The sequence below is a fragment of the Poecilia reticulata genome, chromosome 16 (assembly GCF_904066995.2).
Source record: "Poecilia reticulata chromosome 16, P_reticulata-male-v2, whole genome shotgun sequence".
Lineage (NCBI taxonomy): Eukaryota > Metazoa > Chordata > Actinopteri > Cyprinodontiformes > Poeciliidae > Poecilia > Poecilia reticulata.
In genome coordinates, this window is record NC_088845.1 from 8,155,778 (window position 1) to 8,182,053 (window position 26,276).

Sequence of the window (26,276 nt, forward strand, 5' to 3'; positions counted from 1 at the left end):
AATAGGTTGCACAACAACGCCACCCTGGGAATTTCACCCAGAGAATATTTTCTTTTGGTATAAGGCACACAGGTTCAGTTATGCATGAATTTAGCACATCTGAGACAGTTTCAAATTTATAAAACAACCATTTATTAAGCTCTTTTTAAAACACTTTTTAAGACCAGTTTCTTTAAGAATGGGACACAAAGGAAAACAAAGAAAATCAAAGTAAGTGCAGTAGCTGAAGTTACCGGCCAGAGGGGGCGCTATAGGGACGGAATCCACCAAACACAGCAAACAAACAAAAAAAACCCTTTGACACACCAGACGCAGTGAGACAACCCCAAACTCAAGAATCACAGCACGCAGAAGAGGAAGACACCGTCACCACACAAACACCGCCACCGGACCTCAGCAACTGCAAAACAACAAAAGAAAAACAGTTAACCAAGATAACAATCTTAAACCTAATTAGAAAAAAACAATATCAGCCCAACTAAATAAAAGACAAAAAGGGCCGTAAGCAAAATAAGTAAAGTAATAGAAATTAACAATAGCCAATGCAAGTTAAAACATCAGGACCATGCGTGGCCCGCTTGTCATGCCACAACAGGGGGTGAAAGGGGTGCGCCGATGCCACACCCCAAACACCGCTTCGATGGAGGCGGATAATACCGCCGCAGTCCAACTTTAAAAACGACTGAGATGGAAGTCCGGGAAAACGAACGCCGACTGACAGATCCGGGAAACGAACGCAGACAGAGCAAAGCAGAGTAGATCCGAGCAGAACAGAGCAGCAATGGTCCAACTGTGGGGGGACCTAGAAAAAAATTAATTAGCCACCATTTTAAATAAAACTAACAAACTATTGCTTAGATGAGCGTTAGTTTCCTACCTGCCGATCCAAACACGCACACACACACTCGCAGAAGGAGGAAGAGAAGGAGCGCAGCGCAGTGGCGCTTTACCTATAATCACAATTCCATTTAGATTTTCTGGCCAAGATCAGCTGAAGTGCAGGGAGAGAGAACACCTACCACCAGGATCTTAGTGTAGCACGCACCAGCCAGCCAGAGATTCCGTTACTTTCCGCTGCCAGAGTCCACAGGATGCAAGCCACACAGTGGAAGAGCAAAGACGACACATCCTGAATGAACGCCGCAGCTCCTTATATACCACGCCCACCTTAACAACCGGAACTTCTCACCTGACAACCACCTGTGTGGAATTAGGTGCATTTCTATACCACTACATTCTACCCCCCCTTCTTGCATCGTCGACCCGACGATGACCAATTCAAACCAATACCATTAGTTCCAAGGTCTAAACATCGCTGATACAGTTGACAGGGATGCAGAAGAACCCCCAGGAAGATCGTCTCCTGCTGGCCGTGGAAGATGGTACAAATTAGAATGTTGTCCAGCAGTTGTACGTTTGGAGCGACGTAGGGCCACTGGATCAAAACAGCTGACAGTTGGAACAGTCCCAGATGTAGAGGGTTCAGCAGATACAACTGGTTCACATGGTGACCCCGGTTCCCGGGATGCAGTTGGAGGCTGTGATCTACCAGAAGGTAAGTCAGAAGCAACCACCAGGGGTTGTTCACAAACAAACAGATCATAATCAAATGGGCCATTGTCCTCAGACAGTCCCTTTTCTACAGGAGGTAAGTTGTGAGGAGGAATGTGATCAGGAGGAACAACACCAACCACGGGCTTTAGCATGGTCCGGTGCACCTGTCTTACTTTACTCTGGTCATTCATAGGTGCAATGGTGTAAACAGAGCCATCCTCCTTTGGTGCGCTCAACACTTTATACTTAACCGAGCTCCATCGGTCCCTGGTCTTATGAGGCCCCCTAGCAGTAAAGTCACGCAAAAACACAAATTGACCTTCCTTTAGTGGCAGATGTTTCACATGAGTGTCATGGGCATGCCTTCGGCGATCTGCAGCATGTTTCAGGTGCTCTCTAGCCCCATCAAAGGCTACCTGCAAACGAGCCTGATGCTCTTGAACCCACTCATGGACAGAACCACCAACTGGACTCTCAACTCTACCCAACAGGAAATCTAGGGGCAGTCTAGGTTCCTGACCAAACATCAAAAGGAAAGGAGACTCTCCAGTAGATTGGTGAGGAGTTGTGTTGTAGCAATAAAGAACCTGGGGCAAACAGGCATGCCAATCTCTTTTCCGAGATACAGGCAGCGTCCTTAACAGATTGTGCAGTGTCCGATTAAAACGCTCACATTGGCCATTTCCTTCTGGGTGGTATGGAGTGGTGCGTGATTTTATAATACCATACAAGCTACACAGCTGCTGGATAAGTGAGCTCTCAAAGTTACGACCCTGGTCGGAGTGCAACCGAGCTGGAACACCGAACTTATAAAACCATTCAGACACCAAAACCTTAGCCACAGTGGCTGCTCGCTGATCCCGTGTGGGGACAGCAACAGTATATTTACTGAAAACATCCGTCAAGACCAAGACATTTTCTAAGCCATTCTGAGTGGGCTCTAAGGTGGTATAATCAATAGCCAAAATTTCATTAGGACGTGACGCTAGTAAATGTCCCATGTAGCCATGAGCTTTAGGGTGGACATCCTTTGCCACCTGGCACCTCTCACAAGCCTGGCACCATTGGGCCACTTCAGAGGCCATATGAGGCCAGTAACACCGGGACCGCAAGAGCGCCAAAGTTCGCTCCACTCCCTGGTGACCATGTTCTTCATGGACTTGGGTCAGAACATCTTTAATTAGCACACTTGGTAGCACCAACTGGAACACAACATCACCCCCGTCAGATCTAAATACCCTTCGATAGAGAACTCCATTTCTCTCGACAAACCGGTCCCACTGTCGAAGCAAAACCAACGTGGATGAAGACAACTGGGCCCGCTCCTCTCGACTGGGATGCTGTCCCCTCTTCCAGAACACTAACATGTCTTGTAAAACAGGATCTGCCTGCTGCAAAGCACAAAGTTCAGCTGTAGTATGCTGTGGCAAAACTGCAACAACTGCTTGGGTTGCCTCAACCTTTTCAATCCCCAAAGCTTCTTGCAATGCTCTAGGCATAGCTGTACCTGGAAGCATGACTTTCACATCTGGTGGATCAGGTGGGTGCTGGCGAGAAAGTGCATCAGCATTGGTGTTACTCCGACCTGACCGGTACTTTATCTCAAAATCAAAAGATGCTAGCTGAGCAGCCCACCTCTGTTCAGTGGCAGCCAATTTAGCGGTGGACAGATGGCTGAGAGGGTTGTTATCGGTGTAGACAATACATCTGTTCCCCAACAGATACTCTCTAAACTTGTCAGTCATGGCCCACTTAAGGGCCAGAAACTCAAGCTTCATGGAGCTGTAATTTACCATGTTTCGCTCTGTGGGTCTCAAACCTCGACTGGCATAAGCAATCGGTCTCACCTTGCCTCCTTGCATCTGAGAGAGAACTGCTCCCAAGCCACCATGGCTGGCATCAACCTCCAAGATAAATGGCTGAGTGAAATCTGCATAGGCCAACACTGGTGTTGTTATCAACTTAGCCTTCAGGATTTCAAAGCTCTTTTGACACTCATCAGTCCAACATGCAGCAAGTCCACAATCTGATTTCTTACCAGCTTTGGCACCAGTACACTGAGCCACAGCTCTATGCAAAGGAGCTGCCAGTTTTGCAAAACCTTCTACAAAACGACGGTAATAACTGGCAAAGCCAAGGAACGACCGAAGTTCTGAAACTTTAGAGGGAGTTGGCCAGTTGGCTACAACTTCAACTTTACTAGGATCTGTAGCAACCCTTCACCAGAGATCACATGTCCTAAATAACGTACCTCTTTTTGAAAGAAGGAACATTTACTGAGCTTTGCTTTAAGCCCCTGTTGCAAAAGTCGATCCAGCACCACCTTCAAGCGTTCCAGATGTTGATCCACACTTGAAGAGAAAACAACAATGTCATCAAGATATAACAGGACAGATTGGCACTGTTGATCCCCAAAAATCCGCTGCATTAACCGCTGGAATGTGCTAGGCGCATTACAGAGCCCAAAAGGCATCCGGTTCCATTCAAACCGCCCGAAGGGGGTACAAAAGGCAGTTTTGAACGATCTGCCTCCACAACTGGAACCTGATTATACCCGCTAGCCAGATCAAGGGTGGAAAACCAACATGCACCAGACAAGGCATCCAACGACTCTTCTATTCGTGGAAGAGGAAAAGAATCTTTTCGGGTCTTGCTATTCAACTGCCTATAGTCAACACACATCTGAATACTTCCATCTTTCTTTCTCGCCAAGACTATGGGAGAAGCATATGGGCTGCTACTCTCTCTAATGATCTGTGAAGCTAGTAATTGGTTGATATGGTCCTTCACCACCTCATAATCAGAAGGGGGAATACGCCTATAGCGTTGTTTAACTGGGACATCGTCAACCAAAGGAATTTCGTGAGCTATCACACTAGTACAGCCCAGGTCACCATCATGAGATGAGAAAACTGTCATGTACTGATGGAGCAATGATCTCACCTGACCTTGTTCTTCCACAGGCAGTGAAGACAAATCCAAGTCCTTCACCTGCTGTTGCACACTAACTGAAGCCATCTGGCACCCCAGCGTGGCTACTTTTGCTGGAACTTCAGTAATTCCTGCAGGGAGACTCACCACATTAACAACATTCAGTGTGCCAACAACAGTGCGGGGGTATAACACCACTTCAGTCAAACCAACATTAATAATGGGCACATAAGCTGTACCCCTGATTACAGGAACCAAAGCAGGGGAAGCAAGCAAACCAGAAGGCAATCCGGACTCTAAAGGTTCAAACAGAGCGGTAGAGCTCGAGTACCCATCAGAACATGTGGCAGCCACAATTTTCATGACTCCACCAGGGATCCGACAGCCCTTTCTACCCCTGACCTTAGCCCTTCCAGGACTACGAGGCTCTTGCAAGTAGGCAGATTGACACTGCTGCAGTGCCTGCACAACTGCCTGGGGTGCCTCAGAGACACCAGACACAGAAGACCAAGCTACACCATGCAGCCCAAACAGTTCCTGATAACACTTCCTGATCACATTCATCCCCAAAACACCTGGGACTTTAGCTGGGAACTCACCACAAGGGTCCTGCACAACTAAAACACCACAGTTGGGAATCAATTTGCCACAGAGTTGTACATCAAGTTCTAAATAGCCAACATAAGGAATCCTAAGACCATTGGCAGCTCTAAGCTCCAACCAATGACACGAATGGAGGCGCTCCCAACCCCAGGACTCCATATGCTGACGAAAAAAACTCTCAGAGACAGTGGACACCATCGAACCAGTATCCACCAAACATGTGACTGTTACACCACCCATGACTACATCTGCATGAGGACAAGCTGAAATCAATTTAGAAGCACCCAAGCTTCCAATAACGGCTTGTGAGCCAGTAGCATCCCCACCCAAACTGTGGCTCTGCAGTTCGGTGGGAACTAGTTTTCCGCCGCTGAAGCAGAATGGGACCGAGTAGCTGAATCTGACTGAACTTGGGTTCGACGAGGGGCACGCACCCCGTCACACTCTCGTGCAAAATGACCAGGCTGATTACACCGCCTACAGATAACTGGACCAGCAAAGGGTGGACGGTTAGGACGACGGAAATTCTGCAACTGAGAAATGCTCTCACTAAGCTGCTGGAGCTGCTCTTGCTGATGCTTTAGCATTTCTCTTATCTGACTCATTTCCGTTGCTGATGTCAAAGAAGCCATCTGAGAACCGCCATGAACCCCATACTGGACACCATAAACTGAAGGAACCGACTGACTGCGGCTTCTCACAGGATGAGGTACCCCTTCGCGTTCCCACTGGATCGCTGCAGTCCTGACATCAAGCAAAGTGCTGTCTGGCCTCACGCGTACGAGCTGCTTCAGCTCACGACGCAGAGAACCGTCCAACACCTGCTCAACAAACTGATCTCTTAGCAGCGTCTCAGAATTCAACATACCAGCAGGTGCGCGCTGCTTTACCTTCTCCATAAGACCCATTAATGCGAGGGAGAACTCCTGAAGACTCTCTCCCTCTTGTTGTCTTCTGGAAAAGAAGGCCTCTTGCAGAGCAACATATGACTCTGAGCAACCATACAATTCCTGTAAGATTTCAAATATCCTAGCAGGGTCCTCTCTCTCTGCACTAGAGCGATACTTTATTTCATTCCTAGCCTCTCCATCCAAGTGATCAAACAGGAAAAACGCTTGGTCAGCCACAGATAGATGTCGCGCTCTCATACACACCTTCGCTTCCTCCATCCACTCACTCAATCCTATGCCTGTCCTTCCTCTAAAGATGGGGCATTTCCTATCTCTAGGCACAAAAATCAGTCTCTCTGCTACAGGGAGACTAGGCGTAGGAGGGGCATTAGGCAATGCTGAAGAAGTGGACGGCTGAGCACTTAAGCTAGCCTGCCCTTGTCGCAACTGCTCATTGTCAGCTCTTAAGCTTGCTACCAGCTTTTTAAGTTCCTGAATTTCTTCTTCCATTGTCACAAGCTTATGCTGCTTCTGATTACTGCAGTGCAAAAATAAATTTAAAAAAAAATCTACGGTTAAACTATTAACACCTCACCCACCACTTTGAAGCTCTACATGGAACCACTGCTGCTCTGTCTCTGGATCGGCCAATCTGCACAAATAGGAGGGGAAAAAAATACACAAAACAAATATTGAAAAACAAATACTTGTCTCAGATGTTCATAAAAAGCATAATCCTGCCAACAACGCCAAAAATGTGGCGATACTAGACGGAAACTCAGATTTGGTGAACTTTTAGTTTTAATAGGTTGCACAACAACGCCACCCTGGGAATTTCACCCAGAGAATATTTTCTTTTGGTATAAGGCACACAGGTTCAGTTATGCATGAATTTAGCACATCTGAGACAGTTTCAAATTTATAAAACAACCATTTATTAAGCTCTTTTTAAAACACTTTTTAAAACCAGTTTCTTTAAGAATGGGACACAAAGGAAAACAAAGAAAATCAAAGTAAGTGCAGTAGCTGAAGTTACCGGCCAGAGGGGCGCTATAGGGACGGAATCCACCAAACACAGCAAACAAACAAAAAAACCCTTTNACACACCAGACGCAGTGAGACAACCCCAAACTCAAGAATCACAGCACGCAGAAGAGGAAGACACCGTCACCACACAAACACCGCCACCGGACCTCAGCAACTGCAAAACAACAAAAGAAAAACAGTTAACCAAGATAACAATCTTAAACCTAATTAGAAAAAAAACAATATCAGCCCAACTAAATAAAAGACAAAAAGGGCCGTAAGCAAAATAAGTAAAGTAATAGAAATTAACAATAGCCAATGCAAGTTAAAACATCAGGACCATGCGTGGCCCGCTTGTCATGCCACAACAGGAGGTGAAATGGGTGCGCCGATGCCACACCCCAAACACCGCTTCGATGGAGGCGGATAATACCGCCGCAGTCCAACTTTAAAAACGACTGAGATGGAAGTCCGGGAAAACGAACGCCGACTGACAGATCCGGGAAACGAACGCAGACAGAGCAAAGCAGAGTAGATCCGAGCAGAACAGAGCAGCAATGGTCCAACTGTGGGGGGACCTAGGAAAAATTAATTAGCCACCATTTTAAATAAAACTAACAAACTATTGCTTAGATGAGCGTTAGTTTCCTACCTGCCGATCCAAACACGCACACACACACTCGCAGAAGGAGGAAGAGAAGGAGCGCAGCGCAGTGGCGCTTTACCTATAATCACAATTCAATTTAGATTTTCTGGCCAAGATCAGCTGAAGTGCAGGGAGAGAGAACACCTACCACCAGGATCTTAGTGTAGCACGCACCAGCCAGCCAGAGATTCCGTTACTTTCCGCTGCCAGAGTCCACAGGATGCAAGCCACACAGTGGAAGAGCAAAGACGACACATCCTGAATGAACGCCGCAGCTCCTTATATACCACGCCCACCTTAACAACCGGAACTTCTCACCTGACAACCACCTGTGTGGAATTAGGTGCATTTCTATACCACTACATATATATATATATATATATATATATATATATATATATATATATATATATATATATATATATATATATATATATATATATATATATAAACACACAGAAAAGAGACAAAAACAGGCAACCTTCTACCTGATAGGTAGCCGAAGATCAATGAGTAAGCATATTTTGTTTTCTTAGTCTAACAGAGTCCTTAACAATCTTCATTTCTGTATCAACGAGAGAAAAAATAGCAATAAAGAGAGTTTCAGAAGATGGAAATAATAATAAAGGCCCCAAAACACATAAGAACCAGAGGCAACAAAGAATCATCATCTAAATGGACAAAAATGATCCCAGAGAGATGCAAAGATGTGCAAAAAAACTGAGAAGAAGAATAAAATGGTCACAAAACCAACCTACAATCTGAAGTCAAAATCACAAACTGATTTCAAATGACAAATGTGCATAATTGGAGATCATTTGTTTCCATTGAGAATCATTAAGGCAATCTGTGGGATCTGTTTTCCATGGATGAGCGCACATGTGGGACTTTTGTTTCGTTACCTGTTACTTATCTTTTCAATCATGAAGAAACTGTTTCTAAACAGAATGTTTTTCTAATAAATCCCAAAGCAGACAGTTTGAAACTTGTAAGTTGAAACTTGCAGGCAATAATTGGAATACATCCATCTGACTATTTCAGGTGAATCAAGAGAAATGACAATGAATCCTGAGAAGTACTATTCATTGCAATGCTAGCTCCAGCTACAGCATCAAAGCTGTGACCCCAGCAGGATTCAATTTGGTTTCCTTTACAGTCTCTACCACAGCTTTTATTGACAGATGCCACTGCTGTGCTTGCTTGAGAATTAACTCACCAGCTTTATGCTTAAATTCTTTCCGTTCAGATATGTTGCTCTGGAAAGTTTGATACCAAACATTCTGCACGCTGCAACATGTTGTTTCTTGTACGAAAGAATGCGTTGTGCGTCTTTGAAATGTATGAGTTTGAGCAAAGAAGAATGCGATGTAAAAACATTACCTTGAGGGGATTCTTCACACCTCAGAGACAGAGAAGACAACAGTGATGCTATCTAAACACACTAGAGCACTGTTTCTAACCGCAGTGATCAGACAGAGTCGGATGCACGTCTTTCACAAAAAACGTCTCCGGCTCGTTTCAGAGTGAGATGTCCCACAGCTAACACCAGGCGAGCTTGACAAACTCCCCCCCAAGCTAAGCTGCGACTCACTGATAGGTCTGTCACACAGCAGTCGACTCGTATATCACAGCAAACCTGAAAAGTCCCCACCTGCAGGGAAAAGTCGTCCACAAAAGATTGAAAATGACACCACAAACAGTTTTACTTATCTGAGAGCTAACCAAAGCAACTCTGGTTGAATGTTTAGCCAGTCAATGCTTATTTAATGTCAGCGGTTCTGCTGTAAAAAAAGGATTTGACACGGATGCATAAATATTGAATTACTTGGGATCGTATTGCTCAGAAAATAACAACAGCAACAAAAAAAAAACACACTTAAAAATAATTGATCCAGTCTGTGCAGGGAGCAGCTGATTTACTGAAAGAGCCTCCAAAATCATGTCCACCTTCATGGTCATGCTGCCGCCTTCATTTTATAGCATTTTTAGCTTAGTCCTAAAAAATGTGGATGGGAAAGCAGGGAGGATAAATGAAAACCTGTGGGATACGACTCTAATCTGACAGTTAGGAGGCAAATGAATTACAACCACGATAACAAAGTCAGCAGCTATGAAACATCTAAGAATGTTGAACAGCAGGCGCCACCATTTCAACTGTAACATCAAAAAACCATCCAGTCTGAATGGGAGAACAAATCTTAAAAAGATAATTGTTTTTCTGTAAATTATTGTTATCCTTCTATCCCACGCTTTCTTAAAGATCTCAAAGTGTTTCCTGGCTTTCCCTCAAACTGGTTCCAGTATTAAACTGGTGCAAGTGCTTATTTAGTACCAGTTCGTTCTGGTTCTTTTCCTGCAATCGCAGGCTGTTCCTCAGATGAACTGGTGCTACCCTCGCTCCAACTGGAACTGGGCCAGAGGAAAGAGCTGCTAAAAGCTCCTGATGAAAGGAGGCCAACAAGCCATCATTTGACGGTCATGTGTAAAGTTGAGTTATTTTAGTCTTTCATCTTCCAAATTTAAGGTGAGAAAAACATCTAAAAACATCACACCTCAGCAGCACTAAAAAAATAAATAAATAGAAATCAATAAGCAGTGGAATAATCTAGGCTCTCTGCTTCTCCTCGCTCTTTATTTCCATATCACCCGTCACAGAGTTTGATTTGTTCTATGGGCTGCATAAACTGCTCTTACAGATTATATTTTAAACTGAATCCATAAAAAAAATTCCACCGCAGTTCATAAAGACCGTTGGCCATTTAAATGTTGCCAGGTTGTGGTAAATCCTGCTGTAGACGCTGCAGTTGCAGTACTGCTGATCATGCCAGGGCTGTGAAGCATTCGCAAACACTTGTTTGAAACACACTTAATAAATAAACCTTTACCCAGACATAGTAGGACATTTTATTGTAGGGAAAGTGCGAAAAATACTCTGATTTCACTGCAACTCTCCTCACAAACTCAGAAGGCAGAACTGGAGAACTGACTCTGAAACAAGGTGGAAAAACCTTCAAAGTCTCTTATGTAGCTCCTCATCCTACACTCCCTCTTCAGCCATATGACTTTTAGCAGCACCACCATTACTGCAGATGAGACCCAATTGGTCTCCCACTCCATTAAGCCATCACTTCTGAACAAGAAACTTAGATACTTGAACTCCTTGGCTTGAAGCAAAGACATACCTCTGACCTGGAGGGAGAAATTTACCTTTCAGAGGTCGAGAACTATGGTTTCAGACTTGGAGGAGCTTAATCGTGCCTGACTATCTCACACTCAGCTGTAAACTATTTTGATGTATGTTATTATGCTATTCACACAAAGCATATTTATCATATTTGCATTCATGGATTACTTTTCTATGGCATTTCTTGTTTTTATGAACTAAAAAATAGCAGTTCAGCGTCTGGTGCTGTTGCTACAATCATGGTATGGATCATTTTCTGTGCAAGACGTCTTCTCTTCAATACATAATTTCCTGCACGCTAGGAAAGAAAAGTAAAATCCGTCATAATGTGAAAATTGATTAAATCAATATTGAGCTTCATTATTTGCAGTATTGGTTGTATATAAATCCAGAGAGACTGCAGATGCAGCTTAACAGCTAAACTTTGTAACATAATATATGACCCCAGCTCTGACCCCTGCATGGCAAAGGTCAACTTCCCATATGCATGTCTTGGTGGCAGCTTTCCAAACTTTTCAACACAATGACGCAAACATACAAGCACACGCTGGGAGAAGAGTGGGATGTAGGGCACATACAATTAGTCAGGAATGTTTGCTCCCCTCTCCGACTTCTCAATCCTCTCAGTTTAAAAAAAAAAGACATTTCATTTTACAGCTCAGAGGTGAATACATTACATTACAACAGAAACTTTAATATATTGAGTGGAGCTTCTGTCTGAAGTCACAAAGCATCGCATAGGTAAGGTGGAGGGAAAAAGAAACACAATTTTTGAAATTATCTGCAAATTAAAATAGGAATGAACACTGAAGTGCAGCGTAGATTAAATTACACTGCTATACAATTCAATCGCTAATTCAGTTTTGTGTGTTTCCCCATTAATTATTTCATATGATTACTTAAATTGTTGATTTATTTTAACGAACTTCCTTTTTTTCCGTTCTCATTAAATGATCAATTACTATGCATTTAAAGCAACGAGGACTTAATCTGTTTCTTTCGATCAGAGATAAGGCCGTGTCACCCAGGGGACGGGAAAAAAAATCCTTTGGGGTTATGGTTTGAATCAAAATGTAACTTTATTATGTGTTTATATAGAGAGATATTTCTGACAAGAAACTTAATCAACAAACAGAAATTACAAAATCAAAGACAAACAATGAAAAACGAAAAGCACAATCTAATTCTGCTGACCAGAATTTGAAGGGCTTTGGCGAAAACAATGAGAAGACCTTTGATGACTTATCAATTAACCGATTAAAACTCCATGAGACCTTTCAGACTTTTCTTCAACCCTATCTGAAAGATATCCCTGCCTTTTCTGATTCCGCAAGCAAAAAGAGAAACTACAGTCCATCCCAGTAGTTTCTGTGACTTTGAATCGTACTGTGGTCAGTAACATGAACAATCCCAGCTGTGTGGCAGGAGGCTTCTGTCTCTCTTCTTCCAACTCTCACCACCATCTCTAGCTTTTGGTTAATGATCCTCCCTCAGCACGGGTGGTTTTAGCTGGAGGCCACACTTGGTGAGTCGTGGCTATCAAACAAAAGGAGACAATTTTTTGGCAAAAACAGAAAGGCTCTTTCTTCAGGAGGGCAGGGAATGAAGAGTAGACAGAACTAATTAACACATATAGTGTTTCCCAAACCATCAAGTGAGAGTCGTTGGTCCCACAGACGGCGCCTGCTTGTTGAAGTGAGGAGCTCTGATGACATAAAGATGCGAAAAAGTCTCTTTCTCCTGAAATCCAAATCACATTTGGAAGAACACCAAATCAGCAGCCACTATTAGATATGCATCGTAGTGTGTGTGAGTCCTAAATCGACCTCATCTGTCCTCATTAAATGCGAGACATTTTTTGCCCACATTCAGGGAACATATTCGCTAAAGCTTTCGATCATGGAAGTCTATATTCAAACATAAATATTGTTAAAGCAAATACTCAATCAGTCAAGTTTCACATCATTCAAAACAGCACTGCCATTATTTTATGTTTAGCAAAACCTTCAGTTTGACATAAAAATAATAATTAAGGAATATATTAGTGGGGGAAAAAAACAGCATTATGAAGAAAAAAAGAACATATCCGACAAGCTGTGACGAATTAATAACAGGGTTAAGTTACAAAGCAATATCCCAAACTTGGAATATTTCACAGAACACTGTTCAATCCACCATCTAAAAGGGGAAAGAGATAAAACTACAAATACTTTATGGTTCTCTAATCTGATAGGTTGCACAAGAAGAGATTTAAATAAGAGAAGCAGCTGAGAGACCAATTGTAGCTGCAGAGATCCACATGTCAGATCCGAGAGTCTGTCGACCTGAAAGCCATTAATCGTGCACTGCACAAATCTGGTCTAAATAGTGTTAAAGGGGCACTACTGTGTGTTTTCCAGGCACGTTGTATCATTTTATAGCACAATCAAGTAGCTATGTTGTTATAAAAATGCTGTATATATCAAAGATGACTTGAAATTGCTCCTTCATTAACCCTTTAGCAACATTTTTGCACTGGGAAGTAATGCATGTAATGAGCTCTGCTTTTGCTGTAGTGAACGAATACATCAAACTATTTCTACTTTCATTTGTAATAAAATATAAAAAAAACTATGATTCCTTTGTACCATCAACTGAATGCATTTCCAGTAAAATGTACTGAATTTACTTATTTTTGCAAGTCACTCTACTGTTCTGCAGTATTAGAAAAATGCAGCCAGGCAGCACTGAGAGGCAGAAGGGGAGTTATGGAGGTAAATAATTTAAGTAACTGAGAATATGGAACGATACACTTGCTCTTTCTCATGCATGAATGCTCTTACATTTTTCATCCTATATGTGTAACAGAGATATTTTACAGAGCTATGCTCTCAGATCTCGCGTCAAATAAAGTGGACAGGCCTGATAAGCCGATAAGGATCCGTCTGAGAGAAGTACCAGAGCTCCTTACTCACACATAAATAGTCAGGAGACTGACATGCCAGGAAGCTGCAGTTGCTCTTTTTTTCCGTTACAGCACATGAAGACCCTTCTGGTCTCATAATAATCATCACTAGAAGGATTTCTTTTTTGTTTCTTCGTAAAAAAAAAAGTTCAGAAGAGACATAAAATAAAAGCAAAAGTAAAAAAAAAAAAAAACATCTCTCCATGTGTGCTCATCCTTGTTGAACAAAACAATGAAAATGCACCTCAAACCCTGTTTACTCCACCAGCTGGAGAGAAGGGAGTGAATACCTGAGTGCGAGGAAGAGAAAAAGGAGGACAAGCTCGGCTACAATGGAACAGCCCCATTAGTAAATCAGTGGAGCATAAGATAGTAATTATCAGGTGCACTCCTGGGACGTCTCTAAGTTGCTCTAACTGTCACCGCTATTACTATTACAACACACGAGGGAGCGCACAGAGAAAGACGGGACATAGAGAGGCGTAGGAGGGATGCAGGCATCACCGCCATGATGTAAACATGTTTTTTCTGGCACCTGTGTGTGTCTAACCTCAGGCAGTTGGGCATGTTTTAAAATGTATTTTTTATTCATTTTTTTTTGCTGTGAGAGTTGGGAAACAAAGGTCAACTGCGAAGAATGTGCTATACTCTTTCATTATGCTGCAGAGCTCAACACGCTCCCAGCTATGTGCGCCATTTCTGTTCGTCTTGATTTATCATATATGTTAAAGACAGGAGCAGAGGTGTTTTTTTTTTTTTAAATGTGTGGATAATGTGTTTTAAAGTGTAGATAATCAAGAAAGACACTACAGTGTATTTTTTTTTTCAGACAGCTGCTGTAAAGTAACGTTAGCCAGTTGCAGGAGCCTGTAGCACGTAGCTATAGAAGTTCTCAGAGGAGGGAGCAACGCTCAACAGCTGCTCTTCCTTCCTGCAGGCTTCTTTCTCCTGCTCATTCCTCCACTTTAAACTCCAACTTTCTTCTCTGATCCTTTCTTTTCGCTATCTCTCTTTCAGACCCCAGGGGACTTTTTTATGCTTTTGGCGGTGCTTTAAAATCCAGCTCAGAATGTCTGCGAATATGAGAGGAATCGGAGTATTTTATACCAGACTTTATGGCTTTACTGGTGTTCAGATAAGTATTGCAGTTTATCTAGAGTTTAATTGCATGGTTATGCTTTGAGAGGACAGCCAAACAAAAAATAAGTCCCTTAAAATGATAAGATCAAAGTAATGTAACAAATAGAACACATCGCTTTAATTGCAAAAGTCGCAGTAGGTTTAAATTGTCACATTTCAGCTCAGACAGCAGTTTCTATTAAAGTTAAAATTTCAGGCAACTTATAAATATCCTCGATAAACTTGCAAAGACTTAAAAGGAAGACCAATACAATAAAGTGCATAAGTGAAAGGAAAAGACATGCTTTTCATGTTTATTTGTGCATTAACTTCAGAAGTCACACGTTGGCAGGACAAATGCTAGTCCTCCACAAATCAGAGCAATGTCTGCAAGGAGGTGCCTTGGTTGAAGTTGAAGTTATTTTAAGGTATTCTTTTGTTTGGAGGAAACTAATACATGGTGTCATGTTGTGGGAGAGATTTTATATAAGAACAGGGAAGATTAATGTAAATAAATACACGACGATCCTGGAATTACAGTCTGCAAATCAACTGACATGAGCAGAGCTCAATCTGTCTGAGCACTTTCAACAAAGAATTAGTAAACTATTCTGCCTCTCAGTTTGCAAAGCTGGTGATGACACAGCCCAAAGGTCTTTCAGCTTTGTTCACCAAAATGTGGTTCTATAAGGATTTGACTCAGGAGGGCTGCATGGAAATATGTCACACAGTTTTCAGATGCTTGAGTTAAAAAAAATCTGAAAACCATGAATCATTTTCCTTCCACTTAACAGCCATGAAATTGCTCGTATTTGCTTTGTCACATAGCACCCCGATATAATACGCTTTGTGGAAATGTTCCAGGAATATGGGTGCTGTTGAAAGGCTCCATGAGACTTCAGGTTCTGACTTAGTGGATTTTCACTTTTTCTTTTCCTGTTCAGTGAAATTTTCAAGCCTTTGATGCTCTGTTCTTTTGAGGTTTGTCTCCGATTTCCAATAATCTTTGCGTCAGGGAACTGGTGCTACCATGAAAAAAACAACAAAAAACAACCTTTCTCCTGCACTTCTTGCAGTACTTTATTTTTGAGGCATGCTGAGCACTGCCAGGTATGTCATTCTTGGTTCACTCTTACTGTTTATTTTATTTAATTATTTTTAAGTCATTTGCCATTATGCTTTCCCTGCAAGTCCTTTGATGTTCTATCATTGAAATTGTTACAATAGTAGAGAATATAACTGATTGGCAGCGTGTGCTGACCAAGCCAAGCTTCATTAATTTATCTTCAGACAATTACTGTTAACTCTAATAAAGAAATCAGGATGGCAACATATTTGCATCAGTGTTGTACAAATTTGCATATTGTGCACAAGACTTCAAAGCTTCAACGTCATGCAACTGTGCAGGATGTAGTTGGCAGAACAGTTTCCTAAAAATCTAATTACTGCCATAAAGTTGACCTGATTCTGAGAAAAGGTGACCTTTTACCTTCGTGAAGTGACAAACACCTGAGCCACATTCAACAGTGCTTTACAACAGCATGCATGAACCTTTTCACAGTTAAAGATTCAACAAGTTTCAGGCTGTTTATTGGGATCTATTGAAAAACACAAAGGATACATGCGTCACATTTTCTTGCAAATAAAAATATGTAAACATTTATATTCAACCACTTGAGTCAATAATTTCCAGAAATAACTTTTTCTCCAATGACAGCTGCAGGTCTTTGGGGACAACTTATTTTTTCTGTTTTTTTTTCTTTTTTTTTTGCTCGTTCTTGTTTGCAAAATATCTCAAACTCAGTGAGATTTGATTGAGTGTCTGCATGACAAACATTGTCTTTTCAACAGATTCTCAACTGGATTTAGGTCTAGTTTTGAAAGGCATGATGGCGCCGCCAACGTTTCAGAGATAAGACTGTTTGCTTACAACTTAAAAATATTTCTGTATGGGTCAAAAAGTTACTCTTTTGTCTCATCTGACCAGAGTACCTTCTTCTTACGACTTGTATCCTAAAAGGGCATCGGAAAACTTAAAAGAGACATTTTTATAAATTTAAATTCTCTGTGTTCTTTGACACAATTATGTTATTAGCTCTCTGAGATTATCTAACATAAACATCTATACAAAACATCTGTACAATACAGATATTTTTAGTACAGATATAGCTAATTAGTAGAGTTCATTAATAGGTGAGGTCTGCTAACATTCTCCTTTGAACTTAAATGTGTCAGCCATCAGATAAAATCCCATTTTAAAGCCTTTTAGCATGTGACTATAACATGGCATGAATACTTTTGTGTTACACACTAGGTATGCACTATAAAAGGCTCTTAAACTGACACGTTTTACAGTTTTCCAAGTTTTAAGCAACAATACGTTTACATTTTTATTGCTTTTATCTTTAAACCCCTTCTGGAAATGTATCTCTATTCCCTGCATTCGTTTCTCATTCCTTCAGACACAGCACAATGTAACATTGCCAATTAAAATGAGAGCACACCCAGCTGTGCCTTAATAACCAACCGTCCCACAGGTGGTCTGGAAGTCCTGACTGACACCCACTCACATGTTCGATAAAACTCTGGCTGCGGGAAATCAGACACTGCTTGTCTGACCGACATGCTTGGTGATATAACAGATCTCCACAATGTAGATATAGAAAACGCAGACGCAAGATACACAGACACCAGCTTCCCTGCATCATATGCAAGCAGCAAACACAGTTGGGCCCACACAGGATATGAAACCTAAAGAAGAAAGCAGATAAACACATTTATCACAGGTTCTTTCATTCTTTATCTTTGCTCAACACACCTCCCCTCTCTCCTTTCCTCCATCCAACTTCCTCCCCAGCCTCTATTTGAGTAACGCAGATTTATGACATATTAACAAATATTTAACAACAATCACTACTTTCATTTCCTGCCATCCTGACAGGTGTTCCTCCTCCCTTCCCTTCTTAGCTTGCTACTTTTCTAGAGCCTCTGCATCAATAATATTCTTCCCCTGACATAAGCAGCCTGTTATTAATCTCTACACACATGCAGATCTTTATCTTGCCTTGTTTATTCACTGGGGTTCTGTGTGCTGCTCGTTATGCAGGATGATGGATCACATGGTGTCTCTAGGAACTTGTCTGACATGGAATCATCTCCATCCCAATGCACATAAAGTCTAGTACTCTCTAGAAAGGAATGCTACGTGCTTTAAAATATTAGTCATGTAATTATTTGCGGTTTAAATAATTCTTGCAGAGCAGTTTGTGAATGTATGATTTAGTAATTGGTTGCATTTCAACAAGTTTAGCTAAATTTTAATTAGAATTCAACGATGTTAAATGTTAAACATGAATCATATTTGTTGTGTTCAGTGTCCAGCGGAGAACATTAAGGCTGTTATGGGAATATGGGTTATGTTACCAATGAAAATCTAAATTCTTTAAACGTTAAGAACTGCGATGAGTCTAGCCCAACAAAAGGTTTAGCTATTTTAGCAACAGAGCTAATGCTAAAGCCTTAGACTAGGAGGAATTGTTAGTAATCAGTGGCCCATTAGATATGGACCCATGGTGACATTGGGAGGAAAAATAAAAACTCGTGAGAAGTATTTGTTTAATTCGTGGCCACTACTTAATTACTTATGACCACAACTTGTTATTTTAGGTAATTCCCACAAAATAAATAAGTTGAGGTCGTGAGTAATTAAGTCGTGGTAAACAAATTGTTCCCACAAGTTATTAAGTTGTGAGCACGAATTTTTATGTCTTTTTTTCCCATGTCACCAGGCGAGCTCTGTAGCTAGCTGTGGTTATCAGTAAGAAGGAAAGAAGTTTGCTTTCCACCTTGTCATAATGTTGGGACATGGCTTCCAACTAACTAGCATGCTATAGGCTAAGCATTTAGCCATAGAAACTAGCAAGCTGTGCTTGCTAATGAATGGCATGTTAGCTACGTCCACTGATATGTTTAAACTATATGTGAACGTAAAAAAAATATAGGACATCTAGGCTAAAATTGGGATATTTGGTATGAAATTGACATAGTATATAAATCAAGTTTTTAGATGTTGATTAGTGGGCTAAATGTAAACATGTTGTAGCCAAACGTTTTAAGAAAAACTGAACTACAATACAGTGAACCTGCAGAGTGGATGGACTCATGGGGATTAGGAACCACAGCCACCTACAAAAAACACAAATAATTGAAACCCCCTCTAGTAACGCTTACAACTACCTTAATAGGTCAAACACCAAATATACCTACCTACCTTAACATGCATTAATGCACACAGTGGAAACCACTCTAGCACCATCACAGATGATAATATCTACATTTTTCCTTATATCCATTCCTGTACAGTCAGTGAAAAGAAAAACAAATTCGGCTCCTGGATTGGCTGCTTTGCAAATGCAAGCCAACAGCATGTCAAGTAGAACTGTGCCAAGGTGTTTCACCTTCCCAAGAGGCATTTTCTTTTGAATATTTTAGATACAAATATCCAAATAAATCTGTGAGCAGGCAGACTTTGTGGGAATAATTTGGAGTTATGTTCCACAGAAAAAAATAGAATGGGTGAATCTATGAATACTGAATTGCAAATAGGGAGAGGTTCACCGTAGCTTCATGTGTTGGGATTGCACATCTAAAAGCACACTGACTTTTTTTTTTTTTTTTGCGTGAATTAAACTCCATTCCTCATTTGGCTTAGTAACATCAGTGCTGCATCATCACCTTTACAAGGCTGAATTAACGACTTAACTTAGAAGGCTTAGAGCTGCTGAGTCTATATGAGAGTTTAATAGCTCCAGTTGGAAATTATGATTTATACTGAACAGATTACATTTTGTTTATGCGAAAATGACACAAATTTAGTGTCATGATACAGAAAGTCTCTTATTTTCAAAGAACAACCTGCACTAATTGAGCTTTTGGAAACACTTAAGATAAAATTGTTTATTGTTTTCGTCCTCAAGTGTACACATATGTAAATCTGTCTTTACAGTTATCCTGTTCCTTTTTATTCTTCATTCGGAAATAAAAATACAAAAATTTCCATAGCAATAATATCAACAATATGAAATCAATTACGTTTTGGTTTGTAATTTGTCTCCTGTATGAAATTTTAAACTGATCAGTAAATAAATCTGAGTTGAGTTTTTTTTTTTTTTTTACCTTAGATTTATTGCTTAATGAGGTAAACAAATTAAAGCAAAACACTTGTATACCACCGTGAGAGAATACATTTAAATAGTTTTCATTTGATTACAATACCTTATTGATGAGGCTAATGAGTCAAGCTTGCTAGCATGGTGAACGTTTTACCTACGAGGTAGACATCCCAGTGATTAACATATTTTAGCTGCGGTTGTCAAGGAAACAAAAATTTACACGCCATCTCCTTGGAACAGATTTAAAATGTGTATTACTATTTTAAAATATGCACATTTTATTCTAGGTTGATAGGGTATTTACATGCTTTGCTTTCCGCTGGTTAAATTTTAACAGCTTGCGTTTTTTTTCTGTGCAGCCCCTGCTACTCTCTGTTATAGAGGTTGAGCCAAGAGCTGCTGAGTAACGACCGGACGTGGGCTGAAGAGGAAGAAGGGGACAGACAGTGGCTGTCATTTCTCAATAGGCTGACAGAAAATGGCTAAATCAGTTTAAAGCTACTGCAGCTTAAAACCCATTGAAGGGAGAAGGAAGGCTCCCAGCGGGTCGAGGGAAAGAAGGAAGGACTTTGGTGTGAATGACAGTAATCCGTGTCATAGTCAGAGAGACTGAAAATGCTCTGATCCCCCTCATTCTTTCTAAAACAAAGCTTGAGAAAATCACATGCTCATAAATACACACTCTCTTGATTCATATCCCACTTCTAAACCCTTGTTATATTCTTCAAACACTGCAGAGCTTTAATCGAGGATTTGCCTCTGATATAGTATTTCAATGATTATTCAACATTTTAATTGCTAATAGAAAACCTAGTAACTTCTAAAGAACATTTGAAAACAGCATTCTTTTTTTTTCTTAATCCTTCAAAATGCTCACTGTCAATTCAATAATTTGAAAAAAGCTCATAAAGAGCAAATGTAGCCACATCGACAGACGCAAAGGGACAGTAAGTGTTTTTGGTGAAATGCTTGTGTCTTCTCCCTCTTTGGCCGTTTGCTTCCCGTTTTGCTGCTTTGTATTCAAAGCACACATTGATTTGACTGGGTCACTTTGACAAGAGACTTTTAATTTCCTAATGGAGTTCCAGCAGTGCAGTGGGCGTGTGTCGCTACAATGACTCCAACCAGAACGGCAGAGCATGATTCCAGTAAAAGGTTTACACAAACACATCCTCAGCATGATTTTTTTTTTTTTTTTTTAGGTTTTATCTATTATTTGAACTACAATGAGTAAATATTTTAAATACAAATTAGATCCACAAATTAGATTGTTTGTATTCCTCTTAATTTCCAGTAATCCACACAGTCAAATATGTGCATAAGCTTCTCCTAATATTTAGTTAAAAATCCCTCAGTTCATGATGCCACCACTGGGTTTGAAAGTCTTACCTGAACCTCTCCAACATACATCTTGTCATTGTGGTTTAATGGCTCTAAGTTTGTTTTGTCTGACCATAAAAATGTTCAACAGAATTTATTCAGGTTGCACATTTACACACCTCCAACCAGCTGAGTTAAACTGCAGGAAGGGTCATCAGGGCTGACCTTTCTTCCTCCAAGGTCAGGAAAATGGCTACTAACATCTCTCCACAGCACCTCACACATCCCAGAAACACACATCAAATCTGGTTTTGGTTACATTAAGCATCCGATGTGGGTTTCTTGATACCCTGTTCTCACCTAGAGTGGATTAGAGAGGATCCACTTTAAATTGAATCATGTGGACTCAATTCTTCTTTTCTACTCTAGCAAAGAAAGTTGGAGTAAAGTCTAAAATTAATATGTTTTCCCATTTTGGCCGTAATGTATGTGTGCATAAGCTGCATATGAAGGTGTTGGGTAAATCTCACTGTTCTGGTACAAAGTTAGAAGCTAAAAGTATCAAACACAATTTCCAAATTCTGAAGGTTTTGTTCATTTTGTGTAGTGATTGCTGTTGCTTTTGATGGAAGCATCAGATTGGGAGGCAAGTCATGATTTCCTAACGTCATCCCACTGACTTGTACTGATCTGTGCACAAAGCAACTGAGCAATTTGCTCATGATTGATGGAACTAATTTCAGGAAACAATGGTGTGATGAAAGTAACCAGCATCGTAAAATTTAGCAGAGAGAAAATCCATAAACGCATCACAGATGCGAAACGTGTTCCTCCATTTTTCCGTTCTGTCAGAATAAATCATGAGATCAGCCGATGTACATAAAGATTTGCATAATGTGGTGGGTGGTTGAAATATAGTTAGATATATTATTTCTAGAAAGCAAATGAAAAAAACTGAATTACATCAAGAGGGATTTGATGGCTGGCATGTGAATGTAGGGCGCATACGGGCGCATCTTAATATTCAAATTCAAATCAATTCAAAAATACTTTATTAATCCCAAAGGGAAATTAAATCTTGTTGTAACTCATTAATTTAGATTCTTTAGAGTTATTGAAGATTGTGGTGGCTGCTGGCAGGACAGACCTTCTGGAATGATGAATGTTATGCAAGAATATTATTGAATCAAATTTTATTTCGTAGTTCAATTAAAAAAAAAACAAACAAACCTGAAAATCAGATTTTGAGTGATCTACTTTCAAAAAATTATTGTGGTTTGCAGCTAATATTCACTCAAATTAAATTATCAGAAAATTGGAAGATGGTGTAATAGAAATAAAAAGGATTTTTCATATAAAAATGTAATTTTAAGGCCCTTTCAGTTACTGTAAATGCTCTTGACTTGGCAATTAACTTGAAGGTGTTTGCTGAAAATGTATGTGGATGTACAAGTGCTAACAAAATGGGTTGTTCATAAAGTGATGTATTTTAGTGTGCATTTTAATGGAAAGTTGTAAGGAAGGAATAAGTTTGGCGAGCTTTCTTTTTTTGTTGCATTTTGGTCCCACGTTGTACTTTTTTGCAAGCGGACTATAATTTGTAAACAAAACCGACGACCATCATTGCTCCCATTTGACTTAAAATTACGTGGGCAGGAGAGAACACACACACGGAAAAAAGAAACTGTGTAAATCCTGCACTCTGCATTTCTGTCATGCACGTTTGTGTTCTAATTGCGACTTAAATATCATTTTGAACGTCAAGAGCAGCTCATGCAACACAGATTTTACAATGTGGTTTTCCTAACTTTGAAACAGTGTCTGCAAAAATGTGTGCTGCATGCTGAATGAGACCGGAGGCTCTGCGTGTTCTGATCTACAACATGGTGACAGCAGCATCGATAAGCAGAAAACTGGGAATCAGGTACGATTTCAGTACAATCAATACATTGAATAGTAGTGTTGGCAACACAGAAGGGCTGATTTTTACCATGATGCCCACCCACAGCAGCTCATGAAGTTCAAAAAGATGTATATTTCCTGTAGTTGGTTAGTATCAAGGCCGGTCTGGTGTATTCACACCAGAAGCGAACTGGTCCACTTCCAGTTCGTCTGGAAGTGGACCAGGACCACCTGAAAAAGAGAGTGCTGGTCCAACAGGGGAAACAAACTCTGGTTCATTTAAAGTGGAAGAAATGTTAAAATTAATACCCAAAATTAATATGAATAACCACATATCTGTAAGATACTTTGAAAGTAATTAGTCTATTCATGGTCTTAATCTATTTAGATGCATCTGTGCTTCAGGTATAATGATGTCATGTGGGTTTTACTGCACAAATGTTTCTATAGTTATAAAACCACAATTAACTCAGAGAGAAATAAAACCACAGAGTATTGGGGTGTGATTGGCTTTCTTGAGTTTTTTTTTTTGTTTGTTTCATTATAAATTCTAAACAACTGGAAAAAAAAAAGTAAAAACACATCACAATGATCACAAACAGTGTACCACAAAATATACAGCATACAATAAAAAGAGAAAGAAGTAAAGCACTGAGAATATCTCATTTGACAAAATAAAATCAAAAGTAACGCAAAATGTCCCAAACAATTCTATCTTTTCTCGGCAAGCGGAAAAAGTGTGGAAACAATAAAACTCAGTAGTTCCAAAATTAAGAATCCCCTTTCTAGAAAAACAAAACAAAAACAAAACAAAAAACAAATTATATATGACAACATTATTATATAAAACATGGCAAAAAAAAAAGCAAGGACAACGATCATTTCTGCTGAATAATTACAACTGACATTGAAAAAAATAAAATAATAGGTTTCTGGCCACAGACAGTGGTTTGATGTGACCTTTTCTCAGGAAATCTATTAAGGTAATTGGTTCCAGTGTATAACAAAGTAAAAAAATATGGAATCAACCTGCTACCCAACCTTTTCTGGCCTGCTGACAGTGAAAGAAGAATGTCTGAATTACGTACCTGAACACTGACAATCTGATGTGTCTGTCGCCACATTTAAACTGGTAAAAAATAGAAAATAAAGACACACCTCATATATTCCAGAAACAACCCCAAATCTTGTTTTCTCTCTTCCCTGCGTGCTCCAAACTAGTTTTACTTCTAACAGGTGACGTTATGACTGCGCTGCTGCACCTCCTGAAAATCCCATTTTTCTGTAATAGAAAAAAAAGCTAATGTTTAAGACTCCATTTATAGTTTAACATGGAGATCATAAAGATGTGAGAGGTGGACATCCAAATATGCTCTAATTGTAACAAATGAAACACAGCAGCTTTTTCTGATGTCACACAGCAGCTTTTTCTGATGTCATAATTTGTAGTTCCCCATCTGAAAAATGTAATTGAATGTTCATTAAATTTGGAAGTTTCACTTGTAAAGTCAAAGATCCCAAGCCAGCTTGAGCTTATATTCAATATGGCTGCTGCGCATAAATGAAACACAGCTGAAGCTGTGGGAATTACTGTTTACTTTCACTTTTGAGAGCTTGTAACTTGAAACAGTGCAGCTACTATTTGGGAACAGATTTAAGTTTACATGCATAAAAATAGAGGGAAAAAAAACACACTTTTAATAGCTAGTATCTAACGCTAGTTCCAAGCTAATTCCACAGTTTTTCCCAACTTGCTACCAGAACTCACTTAATTCGAGACTGAAGTCCTTCCTAGATATCAAGATACATCAAACACAAGAGTAGGAGCCAATTTCACCATGTTCTCTCACAAGAAAAACTCTCTCTGAACTTGCAGGGAAGGATAACAGCAAAGCAAAAAGTAAAACAAACAAAAACAGAAACAACAAAACTCCCAGAAACTGACATCATATACATAAATGTAAATGAAAACACAAAAAAAAAAAAGTACAACCAAAAATTCTGGCTTGTTTATTGTTTTTTCAAATGAATTTAACACCATTTGGGATTCTAGAGAGAGTGATTAAGTACCTGGCCTGATTCTATTAAAAGTTTTGGATTTTGAAAATAAATTTTATGCCAAACACAAGCAGCTGGCAACAATAATGTAAAACAAATCAAATACAAACTCTGAAGCAAAGATTTAACAGAAACGGTTTGCTTGAAGGATAACCTTATAAGAGAGGAAATTCTCCACAGAAGTGAGTGAGATAATAGATTATAGTTTTTCCCACTATCCCCAGCAGACAGAAAACAAATTAAACACATATTACAAAACAGAAAAGCTTACTGCTTAATCACTGAATTAAGACGCCAAACAAAACAAGACACCATGGGTTAATGAAATGATTTGATTGCAAAAATAAAAAATAAAAAATCATGTTATCCAGTGAAGCAATTTATTTTTTGTGTGAATTGTTTTGATGCTGTGAGTTAGATGGAGTTTTAAACAATTTTATTGAGCAAGAAAGGTAAAAATCTCCACCCAGCTGCTGTAGCCCAGGTTGGAAAACAAGCTTAGCCAAAGTTAATCATGGTGATCCTTGAAGCTATGAGCATGCACACATCCCCAGCACCACCCAGGTCACCCCCCTCACAATCACAAATCAGAAACCAAAAAAGCCCTGCTGTCCTCAAAACTGTCCTCTTCTGTCCTTCGTCCCTCAGAGTTATTTAATCATCTGGGTTGATTACTGAAAACAAACAAACAAGTGAAACACAAAATTATTGGAAATATGTCTAGCAGTTACAGACTAAATAAAAATTTTTTTTCTTAAAATATACTCTGATATTTATTATTAGTGTTTTTAGAAAAATCTGCTCTTTCTTTTCATGTCTATGGAGCCACAAAGGGACACTGAAGGAAAAGAACAAACAAACAAAAAAAAAAAACCCAAAAACGCTCTGATGCTCAAATGCTTATGAGAATTTTTTCCCCCATTTTTTC

At 40.0% G+C, this 26,276-nt stretch overlaps 1 protein-coding gene and 1 long non-coding RNA gene across 4 annotated transcripts in view; both read right to left on the reverse strand.

The window, feature by feature from the left end:
* Positions 1–214: 214 nt before the first annotated feature.
* LOC145547639 (uncharacterized) lies at positions 215–8,024 on the reverse strand. Its single transcript, XR_014083934.1, has 2 exons — positions 6,578–8,024; positions 215–400 (listed from the first exon to the last, which is right to left on the reverse strand). It is a non-coding gene; the product is annotated as an uncharacterized LOC145547639 (long non-coding RNA).
* Positions 8,025–23,785: 15,761 nt separating this feature from the next.
* Positions 23,786–26,276, reverse strand: part of bcam (basal cell adhesion molecule (Lutheran blood group)) — a 65,956-nt gene continuing 63,465 nt past the window's right edge. For all 3 annotated transcript variants that reach the window (XM_008431160.3, XM_008431162.3, XM_008431161.3), the window contains one exon: positions 23,786–26,022. In XM_008431160.3, coding sequence (XP_008429382.1) covers positions 26,020–26,022 — 3 coding nt within the window. In that variant the 3' untranslated portion in view covers positions 23,786–26,019. The remainder of the gene's footprint in view (positions 26,023–26,276) is intronic.